General features: G+C 34.4%; 4 protein-coding genes across 4 annotated transcripts; 1 reads left to right on the top strand and 3 right to left on the bottom strand.

Annotated features, from left to right (window-relative positions):
- Positions 1-963: 963 nt before the first annotated feature.
- On the bottom strand, positions 964-2992 carry LOC108450984 (probable galactinol--sucrose galactosyltransferase 2). The gene is made up of 7 exons (XM_017748734.2): positions 2628-2992; positions 2259-2491; positions 2032-2122; positions 1871-1911; positions 1566-1770; positions 1314-1442; positions 964-1192 (listed from the first exon to the last, which is right to left on the bottom strand). The coding sequence occupies exons 1-7, from the start codon at positions 2990-2992 to the stop codon at positions 964-966; spliced, it is 1293 nt and encodes a 430-aa protein (XP_017604223.1).
- A 2385-nt stretch (positions 2993-5377) lies between these two features.
- LOC108453724 (ATP-dependent 6-phosphofructokinase 2) lies at positions 5378-7284 on the top strand. Its single transcript, XM_017751999.2, has 2 exons — positions 5378-6132; positions 6252-7284. Exons 1-2 carry the CDS (start codon positions 5500-5502, stop codon positions 7086-7088), a joined length of 1470 nt encoding a protein of 489 aa, XP_017607488.1. The 5' UTR covers positions 5378-5499; the 3' UTR covers positions 7089-7284.
- Positions 7285-9930: 2646 nt separating this feature from the next.
- On the bottom strand, positions 9931-14956 carry LOC108453830 (farnesyl pyrophosphate synthase 1). Its single transcript, NM_001330011.1, is given in 14 exon segments — positions 9931-10221; positions 10319-10367; positions 10369-10378; positions 10381-10390; positions 10476-10565; positions 10668-10712; positions 13053-13148; positions 13564-13615; positions 13815-13903; positions 13982-14098; positions 14191-14277; positions 14415-14530; positions 14628-14652; positions 14754-14956. Coding segments are annotated over 14 exon segments (1026 nt in total). The 5' UTR covers positions 14865-14956; the 3' UTR covers positions 9931-10092.
- LOC128292978 (farnesyl pyrophosphate synthase) lies at positions 10785-12753 on the bottom strand. Its single transcript, XM_053028003.1, has 9 exons — positions 12243-12753; positions 12119-12143; positions 11906-12021; positions 11682-11768; positions 11473-11589; positions 11306-11394; positions 11055-11106; positions 10936-10943; positions 10785-10788 (listed from the first exon to the last, which is right to left on the bottom strand). Exons 1-9 carry the CDS (start codon positions 12351-12353, stop codon positions 10785-10787), a joined length of 609 nt encoding a protein of 202 aa, XP_052883963.1. The 5' UTR covers positions 12354-12753.
- Positions 14957-24517: the final 9561 nt, after the last annotated feature.

The raw sequence follows: 24517 nt of genomic DNA, 5'->3' as shown, positions 1-24517 counted from the left end.
TGGAAGCGTTTTCAGCCTCACTGCTGCCACCTCAGCTGAAAACATTTTCAGGAGGATGGGTTTTTCCTTTCAATTTTTTTTGTGTTGGGTGTTGGAAACTTGGATAGAAAAATTATTTATGTTTGTGTTTTAAGGAGAAATTGTTGTAATTTTAAGGTATATTTGAGTTCAAGGTAATGCAATAGTGTTCGGAGACCCACCCATTTCTTCCGCTACGTGAGGAGTGCACCATCACCTTAGAAGATGTCGAATTGCAACTTGGGCTCCCAATTTATAGTGGGTATATAGTCACGTGTTGAAGTATAACTAAGATTCCTAGTTGACGGTGGTTATGCAATTAGGGATCAAGTTTCATGCCATTAAAGAGGATGCTTTATAAACCTTGTAAGTTTGAAATCATAATCATGAGGGAGAACGGCTCACCAATATTATCAACTTGTTCTTTTTCTCTATTAAAGAAGTATCATTAATCTCATTGCTCAAACTTGTGTCGGAGGTGGGGCAATAAGACTTCTAGGTGGGGAGTGATTATGAAGAGAGAAAAAGCGAAACTTGAATTGGGCGACAATGATTGTAGTTATTAATAAGTTCTTTAATCATAGCAACCGTTGCCGCCCCAAGTCGCATTTCAGCTTTTCTTTACTGTCGCAGTCACTCTTCCCCCTGAAAGTCTTATTGCCCCTAACTCTGCCACATGTGACAATAAATTAAGGATACTACTTTGATGGAGAAAAAAATAAGTTAATTATATCGGTGAACCCCATTTTTTTTTTCCTATAATTATGATTTCAAACTTATGAAGTTTATAAAGCATTATTTTCTAGTGGCATGAAACTTGAACCTATGACCGCATAACCACTGTGAACTGAGGGCCCAAGTTATACGTGAACATGTGACCGCATAACCACCATCAACTGGGAGCACTAGTTATACTTCAACCCATGATCGTATAACTATTGTGAATTAGGATAGGTACCCGTGTAGATCATCATAAAACTGAGATATTTTATCAGGATCAACCAAACCAATACCATGCTTCCCCATTGAATCCATTGATATATCCCTCATATTTGCTAAATATACTGGTGAGAGTATAGGGTATCGCAATTTCGGATCATAATTTTTAGTTGCCACTATATTTGGAACCAAGCCACCCCAATACCCCAGCAGTGCATGCGAAACATAAACATACCTGACAAATCAGAAAAAAACACATAGGAAGATGAAAATCTCAAAAACACATAGGAAGATGAAAATCTCCTTCAGTTGTCATATACTATACTATACTAGTGAAAGGTCTCGAAAAAGCTTACTTTAGGTCAAAAGTCCTCCTAATATCTGAAATAAATTCTTTAAGATCACTGGGCGTCTTGCTGTTAGCTTCGTTCGCTATTCTCCGTAATTTCTTATTTTCCTTAATGCTAGCCAATCTGCTACCAAACCTGAAATTTGGAGGGAAAGTGGGATATTGAGCATGAGCATATAAAAATACGTACTATATTTATGTTGCTTAAAATGATTAGATGGAAGAAAAGGAGGCAGAGGCAGAGGCAGAGTGAGCTTACTGTAACCCGTCAACAAATGGTTCCCCTTGTTCCAGAAACTCATTAATGGTGTCTTGCCACCCATCATCTATTAGTAGAAACCTTGCAGGTGTCCCTCCCTGGGATAAACTCATTAGCCCATCTTTAATTCCTTGGGGATTAACGTCAGAGTAGAATGCATCCCATGTGCACCAACCGAACCAATCTAGAATTCCTGGCATCTGCACTTCAAAAACCACAACATATTTCAGTTTTTTTTTCACTCTGTTAGCCTTAGCTGAAAATTAAAAGAAAGCACCTTGGCTAGTGTTAGTTTATCTCTAGACAATGGTAGGCCAAATAGGTTCCAAACTGCTTCTCCAGAATCCTGGTACATTTATATGAATAGTTCAAATCAAATCATGATCACATTAAGCCTATCTGCTACATTTATATGAACTCCAGCAGTTGGTAAACACTTAACGGTTTCCTCAGAGAGGTGACCTACATCATAGAATCCTTCACCAAATCAAATGGATGGTCTCCATAATTCACAAAAGCTGCTTTCAGGGATTCTAATGTAACAACTGCAGGATCACCTATTAAAGAAAGAAAAAAGAAATCATGGATCCGTAAGGTTATCATGATAGAACTGTAGCTAGAGAATCAATAAAAAATCAACTAGTGATCATACATGGAGAAAAAAGTAAAAATAATAAAAATAATGATACTAGCCGCTTTCAACACAAAACTCTAGCTCATCTGATGAGTTGCCTTGCAAACTGCTTCTAAAATTGCCATCTAGAACAGGCAAGAAAATTATATAAGTAGATTGGCTAGAAGTTGGTCCTTGTCTTGCTTCCAAGAGCAGCATCTGAGTTTCAAGAGGAATGTCACTTGCTGAACTTCCAGTCCGGGGTATCATCCACCAAAGTTTAAATCTAAACAAGCAGAGTAGCCTCACATCCCTTTATGTAACATGACATGAAAGAATGACAGAATTAGATAATAATCCGAAATAAACAAAGAAAAATTTGGATTTCTTATTAGTAAATTAATAAAGAAGGAAAGAAAATCCGAAAATTTATTAAGATGAGTGGTTACTTAATGACTCCGAGCTTGAAAACATGTCGGGAGCTGGCGTGAGGGGAGGTAGCACCAACAAAAGCGGAGGTATCCGTTAATGGCATGACTACGATGTTATCTGGGACATCTTTCAAGACCTCCTTGCCATTAATACTGAGGTTCCCATCTTTTAGAAGTGGTCTTGTTGCAAGCAACATGTTCTGTCTCCATTTCTGGTTCCGGGTGAGAAACAATGATGTATGGGAGAAGAAATTAAACTTGTCTTGGCTTAGGTTATTACTAATGGGCACAAAGGGAGTGCAGAAAGTAGAAATATTGGGTAGTAGAGACAAGACATTAGCGGCGGCGGCGGTGGTGTGAACCAGCTGAGTCACCCTGCGCATGCTTCTTCCGGTAGTTAAAAACCGTTAAGAAGGAACTAGTTGATTAATGTACTACTATAGTATTATATAGTATTTAATTTGTGGGGGTAATACTGGAGTTTGGAGAGCAGACGAGAGGGAGGATACTGATATATGTATACATATATATACATAAATACATATATATTTAATGTGAGAAAAGATGTGAGACAGTTGTTCGTAGTTGATAGAAAAGCAAGAGGATTAGATTGGATTAAGACATTAGGCCGTCCTTTCCCTATCCTTCCTCTCACTCATTTGCCTTTTCTACTTTCTTCTCTTCGCTTGCCACGTCCACATCAACATTGCTCACTTTTTGTTAATTTCATCACTCATATTTGTACAGCTAGTAAAAATATTTTTTTTTACTTTTATAATCTTAGGAACGACGATCTAAATATTCTAATAAATTGCGTGTATGTATGTAGGATATATTCTCATATTATATCATCGGAACATTCTTGTCAAATTGGTTGATGATTGCAATATGGTACTATTACTATTCCGATGATTACGATCAAACATATCTTCAGATAAGGGAACTGTAGTACTGATGCTTTGACAAACCAACTTAAGAAGCAGACTTCATATAAGCGCCGCTCCAGCAACTTCAATAATTTTAATGCTTTTTTTCATGTTTGTAATGAGCCTCCAGAGGCTTTTGATGCTACTTTGAAGCTCTTGCTTTATCTTGTGCTGTTAAGAAGGCATTTGAGAAGGGGTTTTTCAGAGTCGTTCTAAAGTCGGATTGTGCTTTTGTTGTTAATAAGTTTAATAATCGTGCTCTGGATTTATCTTTTTATAGTCATTTGTTTTTTTAGCTTAAGGCCGCACGTAGCAAGGCTTAAATTCCGAACACGTGACACTGGGACCTTCACAGAAAGCTCTAACCCTTGTCTGGTTGTAGCCAATGACAAAATGAAAGTCCAAATAGTCATTGACTTTCAAAGCATACACCAAGCCAGGATCTATTGCTCGGTTGGGTCTGATATGTCCACAAACATAATTAAATGGCGTTGCCTTAAACAATGATCCGATCACCATATTCTGTCTTGTTCTCGCTATTACACCACACAGACACACAAAAACTTGGTTTACAATTATTTATATCAACTGATAATGATAACGCGGGTGAATGAAAAAAGGAAAGCTTAATTTACCAGTAGTCATGATCGCGGCTGGACTCCAGTTGCGCTTAAGAGTCCTCAAAAGACCAGCAACCCTAGAAACGTGAGGGCAACACAATGTGGGGGGCACTGCTCCATGAACAGCAACTATGATGTCCACTCCAGGTGCGGTAATGTCAGTTGTGAACATTGTCACACAGATATATATAGAAAATGTTGTTCTTCCGATATTAAGATCCTTCGGCATTAGCCTCATAAAAAAAGAACTTGCACAACAAACCTCAATGACCTCTGCTGTAATAGTATTAGGTCCTTGACATGAGAATGGTGCCATTGATGGAGCAGGTTTTGTATTCAGTTTTGCCTTTGAGGATAAAAGATTCTGGTAATTTATACCAATAACCAGTTTGCAATTGCAGTTGCTGCTCACCCGTTTCATGCAAAATGGAACTCTGTTTAATCTTGAATAAATAGATAAATAGATAGACATCAATTTAATTCAAATATATTACTTTTGAAGGAAGGGAAATGTAGCAGAAAAAATAAGAATCTATACCAAGAAGAGTTCTATTTTGGAACAACTTCTAATTATTGATTAAGGGAAGATAAGCTAAGCTACTTGATTGGTCGAAGGTAGGAACCATGGAGTCAAACTTTGGTACTACCATTACCATTATTATATATAGATTGATAAATGGATATTACTTTAAAAAAAATTACTTCTTAATTACTAATAAATTCCCAAAAATGAAAATGTTAAAACTTTTAATTCCAAAATAATCAAACATAGCTTAGCTTGCAGTCACAACTTCTGCGTGGTATGCATGGATACTATAATTTCAGTTCTCTTTTGACAGGCTCTGTTCTTATGTTCTGCATCTCATCTGCATGGTGCATGCAAGCAAGGCCCAGCAATTGTTGCATCATTGCATAGTATCTTAGACTTCAGTTCCTCCATTTGAATCTGATTCAATTAAGCATAGTGAAGCGGTCGGTTCAAGTCTTTGTCTTTCACAGCAATTTATATTTTTGGATAAATTTAATAAGCGTAGCCGAGGCCAACCCAAGTGAACAGTATTCTATTAAAGTTCTAGATTCTAGAAATTAAAAAAAAAGTCCAGGTAGCTACAAGTGGCACCAAAAGATCGCCACGTGTGGAGAATGAAACATGCCACACACAGATAGACAAGAATGATCATGATGCATAAATTCAAAGGTAAAATAAAACAAAAACATCTGTTTTTCCTTCATTCGTCTTGCATACGTAGGAGCATATGTACACTTTTCACAACATCGTTTTTTTAAAGTAAAACACACTACACCGACCCGTCTGAATCTGTTGACAACACCAACTCATCCTCTATGGCTAATTTATCGCAGCCGGAAGCCACCAATCTCGCCGCCGGTCGAAACCCACCACCGGAACAGCAACTTCATGATCACCTTGACGATCATGCCTTTTCATTCTCTCCTATAACCCTCAAAAAGCTGCCTCATCTGAGCGACTACCTGCAAGACCTCCAACCTGCTGGCTCCAATCCACTCGATCATAATCCATTCTTTCATCCTTCGGACGGGTTCTACGTAAACACATCCGACGTAGTTCTCCGGCAAGTCGCCTGCCGCCTCTCTCCCTCTGGAACAATTGCTTCTCCTTCTCACCACTTGGCATATATCAGAGCAGGTCCCCGCAAACAGATTTTCTTTGACCATTATGCCACCAGGGCTGCTATCGTCACGTGTGGAGGACTCTGTCCTGGGATGAATACTGTTATAAGGGAGCTGGTTGTTGGTCTTTGGGACCTCTATGGGGTGCGCCAAATTTACGGTATTAAAGCTGGCTACCGTGGCTTCTATTCCATTCAACCTATTGAGCTCAATCCTAAGATGGTGCATAACTGGCATAGGAGGGGTGGAACTGTGCTTGAAACATCTAGGGGTGGCTTTGACCTCACAAAGATCGTGGATGCTATTGAGAACCACGGCTTTAATCAGGTTGTTTGTTGTCGCCGATTATGTGTATACATATATTAGTTTCTAAAGTAATGGATGGATTTCTCTTGTCTTAATTGATAATAAATTTGACTAATTCAAGTTAGTTGAATATATTGTAGGTTTACATTATAGGCGGAGATGGCACAATGCGTGGTGCTGTCAAAATATTTGAGGAGGTTCGGCGACGGAAACTGAAAGTAGGAGTTACCGGTATTCCAAAAACAGTTGACAACGATGTCGGCATAATTGATAGATCATTTGGATTCCAGACAGCTGTAGAAATGGCAGAGCAAGCAATCCATGCAGCTCATGTGGAGGCCGAGAGTGCAGTGAATGGAATCGGCTTAGTGAAGCTAATGGGTCGAAGCACAGGGCACATAGCCCTCCATGCAACACTGAGCAGCCGAGATGTGGACTGCTGTTTAATTCCCGAAACTGAATTTTACTTGGAAGGGACGGGAGGGCTACTTGAATTCCTCGAACAAAGGCTGAAAGAGAGGGGGCATGCAGTTGTGGTGGTTGCTGAAGGGGCAGGGCAGGATTTGATACCCAGGACCACAGCCCAGAAAGAGGAAAGGGACGAATCCGGGAACATGGTTTTCCTAGATGTGGGTGCGTGGTTAAAGACAGAGCTGAAGAAATGGTGGGACAGGGAGCATCCTCATGAGTTGTTTACGGTGAAGTACATAGATCCTACTTACATGATACGTGCGGTGCCAGCAAATGCTACGGATAACTTGTATTGTACACTCGTGGCTCACTCGGCTATCCATGGGCTCATGGCGGGGTATACTGGATTCGTGACTGGTCCTATTAACGGAAACCATGCATATATCCCGTTGGCGGATGTGGCAGAAGCTAAGAATGAAGTGAATATTAAGGACCATAAATGGGAATGGGTGAGGTCTATCACCAATCAGCCTGATTTTGTCAAGTCCAAGCAAAATTCAGTTTGATTTTATTTTATTTTTACTTATTTACTACCAATGGCAGTGGCAGTGATTATTACCACTACAGCTATCTGTGTCGTTAATAGAGTTGTATGACTACTACTACTGATACTTTGTATATCACCACTAAACAATGCTGCAACATATCATTCTCTTCTATACTGCTATGATATAGTAAGCTGTTTTAAGCTTTAAGAAAGCACTCATACTAACCAATTATACCTCCCAAGGGTCTAACGAGAGCAAAAATTTCATCAACCATTTCTGGACAACAAATTGCAACTCAGACGGCAGCATGATTGTTTAAAATTAACATTCATTTTAAGACCTGATACCTCATTGTTGGATACATCATATTTTGAAAGAGCCCAGAGAGATTCTAGTTAATGGTTCAATAGGAGATGAAGCGCATGGGATACATGTCATGTAAAGCAACAGGTGATGAGAACATTGTCTATATTATATACCAAGTTCAACTGAAATGAGAAGATCAGGGATACTTGAGAAGCCGTCTAAACAGAGTGGGGATTCGTTTACGAGCTACCAGTCTTTTCATACTGCAGTCCTGAACCAAATGACCTGAAAAGAGATGATAACTTTGAGCAATTCGATGACTCCTTCCACACAAGCTCAAAACTTCTGATTAAGTTAATTACGAAGGGAGTTCAATAGTTGAATGATCCTTCGAGAGTATAACAATTTGTTCCGGAATGCCTTCTATGATACTTGCAACCTCAGAATCAACAAGGCATTATTTAGCATTTTCTGGAAGTTCTGCAAATAATGGCAAGAACCTTTGCAGCTTCGGGTAAAACCAAGAGACAAAAAGATATCTTAAAATCAAGACAAATAAAAAGAATTTATATTTTTGGATAAATTTAATAAGCGTAGCCGAGGCCAACCAAGTGAACAGTATTCTATTAAAGTTCTAGATTCTAGAAATTAAAAAAAGTCCAGGTAGCTACAAGTGGCACCAAAAGATCGCCACGTGTGGAGAATGAAACATGCCACACACAGATAGACAAGAATGATCATGATGCATAAATTCAAAGGTAAAATAAAACAAAAACATCTGTTTTTCCTTCATTCGTCTTGCATACGTAGGAGCATATGTACACTTTTCACAACATCGTTTTTTTAAAGTAAAACACACTACACCGACCCGTCTGAATCTGTTGACAACACCAACTCATCCTCTATGGCTAATTTATCGCAGCCGGAAGCCACCAATCTCGCCGCCGGTCGAAACCCACCACCGGAACAGCAACTTCATGATCACCTTGACGATCATGCCTTTTCATTCTCTCCTATAACCCTCAAAAGCTGCCTCATCTGAGCGACTACCTGCAAGACCTCCAACCTGCTGGCTCCAATCCACTCGATCATAATCCATTCTTTCATCCTTCGGACGGGTTCTACGTAAACACATCCGACGTAGTTCTCCGGCAAGTCGCCTGCCGCCTCTCTCCCTCTGGAACAATTGCTTCTCCTTCTCACCACTTGGCATATATCAGAGCAGGTCCCCGCAAACAGATTTTCTTTGACCATTATGCCACCAGGGCTGCTATCGTCACGTGTGGAGGACTCTGTCCTGGGATGAATACTGTTATAAGGGAGCTGGTTGTTGGTCTTTGGGACCTCTATGGGGTGCGCCAAATTTACGGTATTAAAGCTGGCTACCGTGGCTTCTATTCCATTCAACCTATTGAGCTCAATCCTAAGATGGTGCATAACTGGCATAGGAGGGGTGGAACTGTGCTTGAAACATCTAGGGGTGGCTTTGACCTCACAAAGATCGTGGATGCTATTGAGAACCACGGCTTTAATCAGGTTGTTTGTTGTCGCCGATTATGTGTATACAAAAAGAAGAACCATAAAACCAGGAGTGAAGGGAAAAGAATATAGAAGAAGAATAAAAGAGAATAAACTAAAAACCACAAGATGTTTTTATACAAGATGAATAGTAACAAAGCCAACAGGAGAGGAGAGGAACAGTAACAAAGTTCAAGGGCCAATCTAAAAATAAATAAAGAAATAGAAATCCCGGTGCCAAAAGAAAACCGATATATAACTCGTAAAAAAATTGTAATTACAGAGTGTCAGCAATGCACAAAGAGAAGTACTAGCCACAGGCCAGCAAATTGATCTAACAAGAAAAACTAAAAATTGGGGCAAAAAAGTGGACTACAAAACATCTTGAAAGAAAATAATTCCTTTTCACGCTTGAAGAACGAACAATACTAGTCCAGCATACGTACTTGTAACAAAAGTGAATAGGAAAAACGATGTATTTTTACTTCCAAAAATGAAAGATAATAGGTTATGCAAACTCCCAGTAGCTGTCTTGCTAATTATTATATGAACTTTGTTGCTAGGTATGATAACAAGCAAAAGGGTCCCCCATTCATATTCATTTGGTCCCTTAGTTTAGGCCTTAAGCCACTTGAGTCGTTATCTATAGGCCCTTGAATGATGAACCTAGCTATAGCAGTCTACCTTTCTGCTCTATGTCTGCAACTGGAGGTCTGGAGTCTGTACAATAATTTTATTATTGTTCACTGGAATATCAAATGACCTCCCTGATTTCTTGCAATATTTAACGATAATCCAGCCGGTAGAAACTAGATCAAACGCCAACAAGTTACCGGTCTACCGGCAATTACTTATATGGGTTTTGAGTTGTTCAACACCATATCCAAGGTTAGTTTGAACTTTGAATCCTGTGTGTAAACTCATCCATCCCCCAACGTAGACTTATTAAGGTATAATAACAAAAGTGATCCAAATAACCAGAATTTATAAACAGAAGAGCATGCATCCTATTTTGGTTAACTTATTCAAATTGGCTAGAGACAGAACTCTATGAAATTTATTTAAATCTGAAACCGAATGTTTGTCGGAATAGAAAACAAGAAGATGATTGATTATAAAATATTAAGACAAACAAATGAGCATAGAACAGAAGAGTGGGAGAGGTTTTCCAGCCACATTCATCTTTGGAAACTGGATTCTATTTCTGCCTCTTGTAGATCTTCCCTAAGAATGACTTCAACACTGCTTGCACTGGTTTGCTAGGATGAGCTTCAATTGAGGTTACGAGCCTCTCATAGCTCTTGCTTTCGTAGTCCTCAAATACGCCCTGTCAATACAACAATAGGAAATACCGTTAAATAAATCACAGAACATTTCCTGTTTTCTTTTTATGTTCCAAGAAGAAATCCCTAATTATATTGAACCTTGAGATTAAGCTCATTGTATAGAGCCTTCACTTTAGCAACATTGGCAGGGTCTGGTTTCCCATAGTTGTCCTGGAAGCAAAGCATAACATAAATGAGTAACCATATCAAATTTTATTAGAAATAAGACAACTGGTAGAAACAGTTCCAATCTTACATATAACACTTTCTTCTGCTCCTCATTACAGATTTCCAAAGCTTTAACCACCAACCAAGAGCACTTAAAATCTTCAATATCAGTTCCAATCTGAGATTTACACAGAGCTTGAGTAAGACTTTCATTAAAACAAATGATGTGAGCTTTCTAACTTTCACCAAAAGACTTCTAGTTCCAGAGTTTCTATCTTACCTTACCAATGGTCTCAGGATTGCCAAAGCAATCCAAATAGTCATCCTGCAGAAAAGGAAAATTCAATATTAACATACGGTATCTGACAATAAAAGAAGAGCAACCAAGAAATTAATTTCATCTGCCAAGAAAGCAGATCACAAGCACATTCTGGGAATCAAACCGTGCTAGGTAGTTCTTGAATGAAACCTTCTCAATGTTCAACAGAAATCACAAATTTCTAAAAGTTCAACTACAATAAAACCTCTGATACATTCAAACAACTAACCTTGCTGCCTAAAACAATATCATTAGAATGGAAACCATGTCCTTTATAAACACTGCAGAAAAAAAGATTGCCAATAATTCAATGTGCATGCTTCAAGTGAAATGGAGGTTGATACTTACAGGAAGATAAAATGAATAATAGGCAGTCTTGTACTGAACAATGCGACGGTGCCTGAAAGAGATTTTTAACCAATATATAAGAAAGACTAGTAGAAAGAGTTGAAATGGCAGAAATTGAAACGAGGCAAAGGGTGGAACTTTCTCGCTGTTCGACCACAATATGATTAAAGGTCAGTTAGCACTTGGATTATGCACGATGATTGTACAAACTTTCATTTCATAAAACAAATAATTGCTAAAGTTTCACTCACTGTTGCAATGAGTATTTGGATAGATCCTTTTCTCCTTCAAGTGTTGTAATCAGATCTATCATCTGTCCTGAAGCTGTTTGAAACTCCACCTGTGTAAACCAAATATCCGAAAACATTTAGTATAGTTCTTGAATGAAGAGAAATTAAGATACACACAAATTCATTACCTCATTAAATAAATCTAGCAGATCCACATAGTAAGGTTTCCCACGAAAGTGATTTTTGAGAATCCTGGTGATGTGATTGCGAAGTATAACACCGTCATTTACAGCAATCATACCAACCTACGAGGAGTTCAAACAAAGTTAATTGATTTTGGCAGAGGGAAAATTTAAGCAAATTATGATACGACAATAGGATCAGATTTGGTACAGACCTTCGGCAATCTAAACCAACAAGGCTGGCCACGCCGGGTGTGAGAGCTGTCCATGATGTCATCAAGAACAAGAAAATATGCCTGAAGCTGCAGTTTTTATTGCGAGAAAGCAAGCACAAGGTTTATTGTCATCTCATAGTAACAGCACAACAACAAGAGGAAGCAGCACAAGTGTCTGTTACGTGAATAAGAAAGGAGAGAAAATGACAAGATTAGAGGGATACCCATTCAATACACCAACCGAGCGCACTTGTAAGAAAAATCTCATCTTGGGTCAATTCCTTTCCATCTTTCAACAGGCGGTAGCTATCAATCACAGAGAGTCCACGATTCAGTTTCCCTGAAAACAAACAAGTTGCAGCGTATGAAGATCCAAGCCAAGAAAGTTAGAAAAAGCTTTAAAAAATTAACAAGTCATACAGCGGTCGTTAAATTACCTCCAGGCACATTGTAGTCCAGCATCTGGAAGGGTAAAGGAAATCAGATGGTCAAAAAGAAAAATGAAAAACTATGGCGAGACAGCTAAGTATAAACGGAAAGGAAGGGGAGAAAGTGGAATACCCGTTCAACCCATTGACGAGAATCATCGGTAAACTCGAAAGAAGGATCCTGAAGGAGCTCCGATTTGAGCTGGGAATACACATTGAGAAATGCTGACCTGAGATCCGCCATCAATGCAAAGCCAAGATTTGGGAAGACCCAATGTCTTTTTTCGTGACAGTTTCTCTTGAGGGACGATTGAAACTGGCTTCTCTCCTCTCCTCTCCACAAAGTACAGTGAAGCAGCAAATAAGTAATTGACAAATTGCTGCAGCTGTATTTGTACTAGTATTTGAATACCGGTGATTGGTGAAAAGAGGAAAAAAAAAGGTCAATAAAAAAAATGAGAATGAGCAATTGACTCAGACTCAGACTCTGACCAACCGGTATTTTATAGGCAGAAAGAAATATGGATAGGGAACGTGGGGGCGGCCGGGCTTAGACTTGAACTTCAACTTCAACTTGTTCCGTTCACTCTTCAGCAGCCAAAGTTTGGCATTGTGTAAATGTCTGTACTAAGATTATTTATTAATAGTCTAATTTGGCTGATTCACGTGATATATACTGAAAAAGAATAATAGTTCAAAAATAAAATAAATAAAGAAGAAGTTTTTTTTAGAATATTATTTAAAATAAATTAATTAAGAAGACTTATAAATAATATTAGATTTACCATATATCAACTGTACGAGTGAAATGTATCAAATATATTTATTAGAAATTAATAATTAAATATACTCTTGGATTTAACTTTCAGTTCAAATCTATCCACTTTAATATCAGAATAAAATTGTAGAGGTTAAAAGTCTAATGAATTTGGCCAAATATTACCTGTACTTGAAAGTAGATTCCCATGTCAACAAGAATGTTCTTTACATCGATGTGGTTGTCAAGATTTTCACCACACATAACCAGTGCACACGCAACCTGGGTTCATTTAGGTAATATAAGAAGCAAATAACCCATACAACTATCATTCTATCAAACTCTAATGTGATGATTGAATGAATTAAGAGAAAGGATCCTATGTAAAAATATCAGCAGTAAGTGCTGCCTAAATAGATAGATGGAGCATTAGAAGCAAAATGGCTAATCTGACAGGGGATATAGCCAATAAAGCAGCAACTAATCAAATCCAGCTAACAACCTATGGATGTACATAAGCATGCATTAAGAATATTCAAGAGTAGATGCAGGGAGATAAGATGAATAATAGGCAGTAAGTGCTGCCTAAAACAATATCATTAGAATGGAAACCATGTCCTTTATAAACACTGCAGAAAAAAAAGATTGCCAATAATTCAATGTGCATGCTTCAAGTGAAATGGAGGTTGATACTTACAGGAAGATAAAATGAATAATAGGCAGTCTTGTACTGAACAATGCGACGGTGCCTGAAAGAGATTTTTAACCAATATATAAGAAAGACTAGTAGAAAGAGTTGAAATGGCAGAAATTGAAACGAGGCAAAGGGTGGAACTTTCTCGCTGTTCGACCACAATATGATTAAAGGTCAGTTAGCACTTGGATTATGCACGATGATTGTACAAACTTTCATTTCATAAAACAAATAATTGCTAAAGTTTCACTCACTGTTGCAATGAGTATTTGGATAGATCCTTTTCTCCTTCAAGTGTTGTAATCAGATCTATCATCTGTCCTGAAGCTGTTTGAAACTCCACCTGTGTAAACCAAATATCCGAAAACATTTAGTATAGTTCTTGAATGAAGAGAAATTAAGATACACACAAATTCATTACCTCATTAAATAAATCTAGCAGATCCACATAGTAAGGTTTCCCACGAAAGTGATTTTTGAGAATCCTGGTGATGTGATTGCGAAGTATAACACCGTCATTTACAGCAATCATACCAACCTACGAGGAGTTCAAACAAAGTTAATTGATTTTGGCAGAGGGAAAATTTAAGCAAATTATGATACGACAATAGGATCAGATTTGGTACAGACCTTCGGCAATCTAAACCAACAAGGCTGGCCACGCCGGGTGTGAGAGCTGTCCATGATGTCATCAAGAACAAGAAAATATGCCTGAAGCTGCAGTTTTTATTGCGAGAAAGCAAGCACAAGGTTTATTGTCATCTCATAGTAACAGCACAACAACAAGAGGAAGCAGCACAAGTGTCTGTTACGTGAATAAGAAAGGAGAGAAAATGACAAGATTAGAGGGATACCCATTCAATACACCAACCGAGCGCACTTGTAAGAAAAATCTCATCTTGGGTCAATTCCTTTCCATCTTTCAACAGGCGGTAGCTATCAATCACAGAGAGTCCACGATTCAGTTTCCCTGAAAACAAACAAGTTGCAGCGTATGAAGATCCAAGCCAAGAAAGTTAGAAAAAGCTTTAAAAAATTAACAAGTCATACAGCGGTCGTTAAATTACCTCCAGGCACATTGTAGTCCAGCATCTGGAAGGGTAAAGGAAATCAGATGGTCAAAAAAAGAAAAATGAAAAACTATGGCGAGACAGCTAAGTATAAACGGAAAGGAAGGGGAGAAAGTGGAATACCCGTTCAACCCATTGACGAGAATCATCGGTAAACTCGAAAGAAGGATCCTGAAGGAGCTCCGATTTGAGCTGGGAATACACATTGAGAAATGCTGACCTGAGATCCGCCATCAATGCAAAGCCAAGATTTGGGAAGACCCAATGTCTTTTTTCGTGACAGTTTCTCTTGAGGGACGATTGAAACTGGCTTCTCTCCTCTCCTCTCCACAAAGTACAGTGAAGCAGCAAATAAGTAATTGACAAATTGCTGCAGCTGTATTTGTACTAGTATTTGAATACCGGTGATTGGTGAAAAGAGGAAAAAAAAAGGTCAATAAAAAAAATGAGAATGAGCAATTGACTCAGACTCAGACTCTGACCAACCGGTATTTTATAGGCAGAAAGAAATATGGATAGGGAACGTGGGGGCGGCCGGGCTTAGACTTGAACTTCAACTTCAACTTGTTCCGTTCACTCTTCAGCAGCCAAAGTTTGGCATTGTGTAAATGTCTGTACTAAGATTATTTATTAATAGTCTAATTTGGCTGATTCACGTGATATATACTGAAAAAGAATAATAGTTCAAAAATAAAATAAATAAAGAAGAAGTTTTTTTTTTTAGAATATTATTTAAAATAAATTAATTAAGAAGACTTATAAATAATATTAGATTTACCATATATCAACTGTACGAGTGAAATGTATCAAATATATTTATTAGAAATTAATATAAATCAAATCAATGCTTTGATTATTATGGTGAAATTAATTAAAATACTATAAATAATATTGGAGAAACTCAATTGCTCCTTTGCTAGACTATTCAATGGTTTCAAGAGTACGGTGAAACTCAAATAGGAGGCCTCACCAAGAGATTATAACGTCTCACTTGAATATTTCATCACATCAAGTGAGCCTACATGATACTAAAAAAATATATGGGGAATAGTTCTTGCTAACACTCATCAATCTATCACGGCTCTAACTTGACAAGCATCTCATCTAATCCTTTCAAGTCAATTCCAGTAATGTCCTCACCTAACAGTCTTCATTCTGCCACCGCACCTATAGAGTGGGGAATTCAATGTTTAGGAACCTGCCAGCCAACCTACCTTTATAAATGCCCTTTCTCAACACCGAAGCAAGAGGAAGACATTCAAGTAGCCCACATTATTTATACTCTACTCAAACTCAACTCCAACTTCCTCAAACCTCTATTCTAACAACTTTCTACACCATTTACAATATAAGTTGCCCATATTATAGTGATTTTTCACATCCATTTACGGTGTGAACTGGAACCATTGTATCATTTTACCTTTGGTGTAACATACATGTTACAACAATTGGTGTCATCTATGGGAGCTAAGCAAAAACTTGTGTCTCTTCCATAAGTAAGAATGCTTGACTTAATCCCCTCAAGCTCTTTTATCTTTCTCCAATAATGAATCTTTTGAAGCTTTTAATACTGTGGGGGTTTCTTGAAGTTTTCGCAATATTTGGGTTTCTTGGAGGTTTAAATTTGAGGGGAAACAAAGATGCTTCCCTTAAATACGTCAACAGAAGCACTCTCTACACCCCAAGAAGGGGTCAACCATGGGAAGCCCAAGGAACCTTTCAGTAGCACAATAATGGGGCACTTCACCTACACCATTAGAAACCCTTCATCAGTACACCAAGAGCCTTTCGCCATCATACCAAAAAGGTGTTGAGATTTTGTTCCCTTTGTGTAGTTATTTTATTATTATTTTTGTAACTTTTAGAACATATTGGTTAATAAAAATTCATGGTTAAATTATTATCTTGTATAGAATTGTCCTCACTGATTTTTACATAAAAAATAAAATGAATAAAAAAAATACTGACTCACCAGTTACCTAAGATTCAACTAATACTAAGTTGCATCACAGGGATGAATTATGATGCAAAAAGACAATTTTTAATAGTAGGTAATCTAAATAGTTCGTATTTTAAGGAATCAAACTGAGCAAATTGAATCAAGCGACTATTATGTTGTCTATCAAGTCCAATTGAGGAGATACATTATCTTAGCTATTGGAGCGAATGACTCCTAAAAAATATAGAGACATAGGTGTGATTATCTTTGGTTGGAAAATGGCAAGTGGTATGATAATTGAAATGTCATTTGTTGACGGGTCTTGACTTTATTTAGAAGGCTGTTTTTCGAAATTGGACCTTTCTTATCAGTATAAAGGTTGCTTCCAACGCCTTTTTCTTATTAGTACGATTCTTCTAGAAATTGTGGTAGATAAGGGGATTAAATGTGTGGTTTTTAAGATGCAACCCCTCAAGGCACTAGGTATTGATGGGATCCTTGCTCAATTTTACTGGAAAAACTGGGTAGTAGTTGGCCATAATGTTAGTAATTTTTACATGTTAGAAAAAAAATGACACTAGCCTTTAAGTGTAAAGGAAGTACCCACTTCCCTAGCACTGGATTTGTTCAAAGATGGTTTTCATATTTGAACTGTTGGCAATTTATTGAACAGTTTGAATAGACTATGTTGAGTATATGGGCGACATGTGGCCCATCTATGAAGATCATATTACTTGAAGAAACATATTTTGGAGATTGGATAGAATTGGATCACCTTTATCTAATCCCTTGAATCAAGGGAGTTGAATTGGATTGAATCACAAAAAACTTAGTTGCCAAGAATCCTTGTTTATCTTTTTCAATATTATTATATATATTGTGGTTGTTTTATAGGGATTATGATAGATCATTTTATGTTAGCAAGTCTCGAAATATTCTTTATAAATTAATAGAATTGTATAGGTTTATGAACCGATAATTGAGAACACTAAATCTGTTCAAATGAGGAACTATATTTTGTGAGTGTATATTGATAGTAAAATCTTTAGTGTTGTAGTTTTTTTACTGAATTCGCATGAGTAAATTTAGCGGTGAGAGTTTTTTTTTTTTTTAATATGCAAAGGTGAAGAAATTGTCATATATATCTGATAGATTAGGATCACTTGTTGTAAGTGTTGAAAATATTTATTTCTCATTAAGCTAACCTTTATGGAGTAGGAAAATCAAACTACGTAAACAATTCCTATATATTCGATTTTATTTTCAGTTTCTAAATTTAGTACAAAAAAGTATACACTTTCCCATCACCCCTTCCAAACACTTTATGCAATTTGTTAGCAATGATTTCAAAACTCCAGTACAAAATATATTTGATGGCACCCATTTTTGTACCATGCAGAATCGTACTCCTCTTATGTTAGGGCTAGTTTGACAATGCTTTTGAAAAGTGCTTTTAAAAAGTGCTGTGGAAAAGTACTTTTGAGAAGTGCTTTTGAAAAATTTGATTTAAAATTTGAGTGTTTAGCATTGCTGTGAAAAAGTACTTTTGAGAAATAAAATGTCCATTTTAGACATGTTATTATCAAGTAACAAATATATATTTAAATAATATTTAAATTAGTTAATATTATTATATTTCAAGAAGAATATAAAAATTTATTATAACTTATTGTTAATATTTTAATATATAAAATATAAATTTTAAATATTTAAGTAATAAATATTAATTATTTATAAAATTTAATTAGAATATATAAAATATATTTTAAATATTTAAATATAACTATTAAATATTTGTAATTAGTATATTAAAAATATTTTTTATTTTTAATTAATGATTTTAACACATTTGTAATTAAGTACCAAGAAAAAAAAAAAGAAAAGTACTATGTTATTGGAGGGGTGAAAAAGTAATTAAACACTAAAAAGTGTTTTTGGGAGAGGAAAAGCTAAAAATTTTAGCTTCTCCTTTTCAGAAGTGCTTTTCAGACTTTTCAAAAGCACTTCTGAAAAGCTAAAAATTTCAGTTAAAAGTAACTTGTTCTGCACAGCCTTTCTTCCAGAAGTGCTTTTAAAACCAGAGGTGCTTTCGAAAAGTAATGCAGAACTGACCCTTAATCTCGAAAAAAAATAAAGCCGATGTGATCATGCAACTTCGATCCATTAGCTTATTCAGATTCTTGTACTTGATTGTCTCTAAAACCATTGTCAATATATTTAAGGCTTAATATTTTACTTTTAGTATATCTTTTTGTTATTAAATTTACATTTTTTTATTCAGTGTTATTAAGGTATCATCCCATTAAGCGATAGATTAAGTATAAAAGAGTTAAATATATAATTTTTATTAAAACTAATTTTATTATAGAAATGGTTTATTATTAAGTAATAAATATAATTTTATTACTTTAATTATAAATATAAAATGTTTATACAATATTCATCTCACAGTTATTAAAACTTTTCCATGAAATTATTCAATGTGGTTATTTAAAAAGAATATTTCATTCAAAAGTTTCAACACCTTGAAACAAAAAGTAGAATTAGGTTACACTACTTTTCTTCTTTCTGAAAATAGGTTACATTACACTATGTCCATATTTGTAGAGAAACAATAAAGTAATAAAAAAAAGACAAAAAAGAGGAGATTATACCACTAGTTTATTGATTACGTATGTTTTCTTTTATCGACTGATATACCAAAAAGTATGCATTTATTTAAATTTTTGTCTTTTGTCATTCAATTTATATTTTATTAAATTATCTTAAAATAAATAGAAAATGTCATCATTTAATTATTTTTAAAATATAAAAATATTAAAAATATATATTAATACTTTTTAAATAACTTTAGTGATTTTTTATTTTTAAAATAAATTTTATATTTTTATTAAAATTTTAAAAATTTAAAATTATTTAAAGGTTGAATTGTTATCCACACCATATCAACCAAGTTAAAAAATATGTTTATCTTTTACAACCATTTTGATGTGGTTTAATAAAAAATAAATAAATTTAAGGGTTAAAATGATAAAATAATTTAAAGAGAGGATTAAAGTAATTTTTTATAAAATTGAGTGTGAAATAAATAAATATATTTTTAATATATTAATTGAATGACCCAATGGGCAAAGGGCTAAAGAAACATTAAATGGAATATTTAAGCATGAAGATAGAGCAGAGATAAAATAAAAACAAGAATATAAGATTGATAAATTGATTTGAAGATATATTTTTAAAAAGAGAAAGAGAGGATGAAAGATGCGATAGGGCAAATACTAGGGTGATCTGATCTTGTTTGATGCTAAGTTTTGCTGTCATGTGAAGATAGAGCAGCACTCCATACAACATTTTTTGTTTCTTTATTATTTAAAAATAAAGAAACAATGGAAACCACCAACCACCACATATTATTATATTAAATCAGAGATGCATTTGATAGCCAGTTTTTTTTTTTTTCAATTTACTTTTATACACATGGGATAAATAATTTATCAATGTTTTATTTATTTTATAAATATGAGTTGAAAATATATAAAACGTTTTCAAAGTTGATGTGAATGAAATATTAAAATTAAAAAAATGATACAAATTCAATTAAAAAGAAAACCAATAAAATTGGGCAACGTTAATTAAAATATCTAAAAGGAGAATGACGTCGCAAATTATTTATTGTAACAAGAAACCAAAAATCAAACTATTCTGTGATTTTTCAAAATTTGACAACTACTTCATCATTCAAAATAATATGCTTATAATTAAGAAATACAAATAATATTGGAGAGGCTCTTCTTCCATTTATTATTTAAATAAAATTCAACACTCATGAGTCATGAGACTTGTTTTACTGCTGTTGCTAATGCACCAAGAAATTGAATATTACATAAATTCAACTTCAGTTTTGACTGCTACTTCATTTTAGTAATGGCCGCCTCCTTAGACTCTCTAACCTATCAATTTTGGCGTCCTTAATTATATACCATCCTATTATTATTACAAGATATCGTGAAATTAAAATTCATGTTTCTTTATTTATTTTAATTAAAATCAATAAAATGATACAAATATTTTTTTTGGCACTCGATTCCACAATATAAATATGAAACGATTACTTTAATATGAAATAATTAATGTACCAAACGTGATATTCAAAATATATAACGTGACGAGTAGATGGAAGTGAAAAAAAAAAAAAACTCTTCTTAACTATCATGGACGAAGGACGTGCATACCTTTTAATATATATATATATGCACACTTTTACTATTATATTACGGTAGTTTTATTTTTTAGATGTTTTATATTATTTAAATATATAATTAAATTTATGTTGCATGTAAACTTGATTACAGGTTAAATCACCCGTCCATGCCCAAAAGATTGCTTAAAAAGTGGGAGGGTTTGGACAAATATATAGGCCCGTTTAAAAAATAGGTCGAGAAACTTTCTTTTGCCCTGCCCGAATTTGACAAAAAAGTTTATTGTTATTATTTTGTTACCATTTCACTATTATATTGTTACTATTTTGTTGATAGTATTTGAATATTGTATAATTCTTGTTTTATTGTTAATTTTGTTACTATTTTAGATACATTTGCTTGTTAAGTTACAATTATGTTTGTGTTATTTTAGTATAAAGACTTTTGTATATGTATTTTAAATTTGTTGAGAAACATTTATTTTAATTTTTTAGTCTATTTGATGTATTATATTTTTAAAATTTATTTTTATATAAAAAATAATAATATGGGTGGCCCGGGCAGAGCTTGAGTTTAATGTTTTTATCCAGGTTAGGTTTGGGTAAAATTTTAAGTCTATTTTTTAAGTTGAGTCCAGGACTAGAAAATGGACTTTTTTTTTTTTTTTTTTACATTGGCCTAACATGACCCATGATTTGTTTTACTTACGAGTTAATCAAGTATTAACTCAATTAATAAATGATCAAAACTCATTATTTATATGAAATTAGTTATATTACCATTTTAAGGAAAGATTTATTTGATATTTATATAAACTTTCAATAAATATATTTACATAATATTTTGTTCACCACGTCATGAATTTATCATAATATTTATAAATTTACTTACTTCATGATAGCAACTCAGTAAAATTAACTAATATAAGATTTGAGGGTAATATTGATTTTTTGAGAATTTTAACTTATAATTTTGTCCATTACAACTTTTTTTAATCTTATTTTTATTATTTGTGATAATTTAACAAATTGTAAGTAATGAAATCAAAAACTAATGTAGTTCAATTTAATAAATGTTAGTTTATTTATTTATATTTAACAAAATGGAACTCTAATATAGTTTCCGGATAAAGTAATTTAATATTACTGCCAATGAATTCTGGTTCTAATTACTTAAAGCAAAAGGAAGCATATATGCTTGGAGTTTTCAACATATTTACTACAATGCATGAGGCTTTAAAATTACATGAAAGTAAACATTCATATAGCATGTATAAGTCTAATTTGCATGCTAATGATGGCCAATTTTATCTTTTAAGTTTTTTATATGTTAAAAGGAATAATTAAATTTTATAATAAGAACAAATTACTAATATATTCAAATTAAATAATAAAATATCACTTTTCAACTAAATGAATCAAATAAAGTAATACAACATATTCAATAACATATTATTAAAGTTGATTAAATTTGTGCTTTTAATTGATCTACAAAATTAAAAACAAGTTAGAGGACACCGAAATTAAGTATGTTTAAATTAGTACGGATCACAAATAAGAATGAAATATAGAGAATAATAAGAATAGTGTTTATATATATGGTCAATTTTACTATCTTGGTATTTGTAGGCCTTTCGCTGCCCAAAATTACTTGGACTTGTGCCTATGTCAGTCGTTAATTGGTTAGTTTATTTCATTCGTTTTCTTAGGACAGTAGCCCTTGCTTGATTTTGTTGAGTAGTCGAGTTGGTGAAGCTCTTTGTAAACGTTTCTTTTGTTAAAAAGAAAAAAGTTGGGAGGATGCCATGCGTACAAGCGTTTGAGTTAGTGGGACTGAAGACCCATGTAAGGCTGTTGAGCAGGCTCTCAATTTGTTTGGGCTAAATTGCCTCTTTAGGCTTGGATTTTTTTGAGCCAGCCGACTCTTTTTTGAGCAAATGTTGTGTTTTAGGGCTTGAGCCCATTGCATTATACTGGAGTTTGAACTTATTGTGTCGTGCTTTTAACATTATGTTGTTTTATAGCTTAATAGCTTTATTATCAAAGATAATTTTACTTTGTGTAAATCAACATTTTCTGCATTTAATTTGGACTTTAATAATAAAATGTCCTATGGTCTGTATCTCGATTTCCTAATTGGTTCTTAAAGCTCTTTTTTATAATAAGTAGTCTTTAAAGATTTATCCGGTCACACGTTTTAGTCTTAAAATGTAAAATGCTTTTAAAAATGGACACTTTGGATGGACAATTTCTTTTTCTTTTTCTTCCCCCTCTCTTTTACTCCTAACTTTTTTCCTTTCTTCTTCCTCCTCTCTCCCTCTCCCTAGTAAACTCTTATTCACATGAATCGTAATTTTGCATTCTTGAGGGGATGAAGCCATGAAGGGAAAATAACAGCTTCAACAATGGCTTATACAATGTGACCAAAATCTTGAGAGGTTGATTCAACGGCCGAGGGATCATAGAAGAGTTTGATTGCAGTATCAAGGGCTTGGAGCTTAAAGAAAATACTATCATTCTTTGATATCCCTATGAAGGCCACCAAACGGCTTATATTGACTATAGCTGTGAAATATGATGGAAAAGTGAAATATTTTTGTTTTACTTTTTGGTGAATCAAAAGCAGTGAAAATTAGCAAAGAAATGCAAAGAATCTATATATATTTCTCAGCTTCGTTTTGGTTATATATATAAAGAAAGGCTGAAAGAAAATTTGGATTAAAACAATGAAGGTTGGTGAAGAGGATTGATGGGATAGAGGCAATCGGCAAGATGGCTTGTCAAGACACAGACGCGCATCTTTAAAACTTGAGCTAAATTATCGTATATTCGTTTAAACATTTGCATGTTTCATGCAACGAATAAATGCGAATAAGCCTAATAAATTTTGTCATTCACATATACTGTTTCTCTACTGCAAATAGAAGTTATTTTCTTAAAGAAAGTTCATGATGTATGATCGGGAATGGAACAACGAGAAAAAACAAAGACCTTAGCAAAACACGAGGCACCGAAAGTCAGATACAAAGAGTGGTCGTTTAATGCATAAAAAGGTTGCTTTTTTTCTCATTTGCAACTGTTGATGTTTGGTGCTGCAAAATTTGGCTTTGGCTCCTTATCACTTTGTCTATAGTTGCCTTCAAATTTTCACATTTCTGGATTCTGGTAAGAAATTTTGCGTTGCTTTCTCTTGCAAGAAGGTTTCATGAATTGAAAGGGGCTGCTAATTTATTCAATTTCTATAGTAAAAGATATTCTAAACGAAGAGAATGTCCTCAATAAAACGAATTAATAGTTAACAGAGGAAGAAGAGTTATTTTAATTTTTTAAAAAATTCACGAATCAAGCCACATATTTAATAGAAAAGACAGAATTTGCAGGATGAAAACAAATTTTAGAGAATATTTTTGACCCAAATAATTTTAAACACCAATATAAAAATATGAAAAATTAGACTACTATTTGATTATTAAAATCGTTAATTTAAAACTTTGCGAAAAAATATTTTGATTTTAATCTTGAGAGTGTCGAAAGTATTAGGGGTGAGTATTTGATCGAGTCATGTCGAATCAAGTCAAAAAATTTCGAGTTAATGGAGCTGACGAATCCTATTTTGGCAACCGAACTCAATTTGAATTTTTTTCGAATCGAGTCAAAAAATTTCGAATCGATCATTTAACTAGTAAATGAAATATAACATTATTTAATTATACAAACAATATAATGGTTTTGACTTTTATTTTAATAAGT

Source organism: Gossypium arboreum, chromosome 5 (assembly GCF_025698485.1).
Source record: "Gossypium arboreum isolate Shixiya-1 chromosome 5, ASM2569848v2, whole genome shotgun sequence".
In the NCBI taxonomy this organism is placed as follows: Eukaryota; Viridiplantae; Streptophyta; class Magnoliopsida; order Malvales; family Malvaceae; genus Gossypium; species Gossypium arboreum.
This window is presented reverse-complemented; position numbering and strand designations above follow the sequence as displayed.

Bases quoted from the DNA above. Each gene is read 5' to 3' on its own strand.
- LOC108450984 (XM_017748734.2), bottom strand. From the start codon at position 2,992: ATGCGCAGGGTGACTCAGCTGGTTCACACCACCGCCGCCGCCGCTAAT. The intron at 1,912-2,031 runs GTAGGTCACCTC...TAAATGTACCAG, and splicing joins TTGGTGAAGGATTCTATGAT to GATTCTGGAGAAGCAGTTTG. The intron at 1,193-1,313 runs GTAAGCTTTTTC...CTGATTTGTCAG, and splicing joins AGGAGGACTTTTGACCTAAA to GTATGTTTATGTTTCGCATG.
- LOC108453724 (XM_017751999.2), top strand. From the start codon at position 5,500: ATGGCTAATTTATCGCAGCCGGAAGCCACCAATCTCGCCGCCGGTCGA. The intron at 6,133-6,251 runs GTTGTTTGTTGT...AATATATTGTAG, and splicing joins AGAACCACGGCTTTAATCAG to GTTTACATTATAGGCGGAGA.
- LOC128292978 (XM_053028003.1), bottom strand. From the start codon at position 12,353: ATGGCGGATCTCAGGTCAGCATTTCTCAATGTGTATTCCCAGCTCAAA. The intron at 12,144-12,242 runs GTATTCCACTTT...TTACCCTTCCAG, and splicing joins CTCGTCAATGGGTTGAACGG to ATGCTGGACTACAATGTGCC. The intron at 11,590-11,681 runs GTCTGTACCAAA...AACTCCTCGTAG, and splicing joins GTTGGTTTAGATTGCCGAAG to GTTGGTATGATTGCTGTAAA.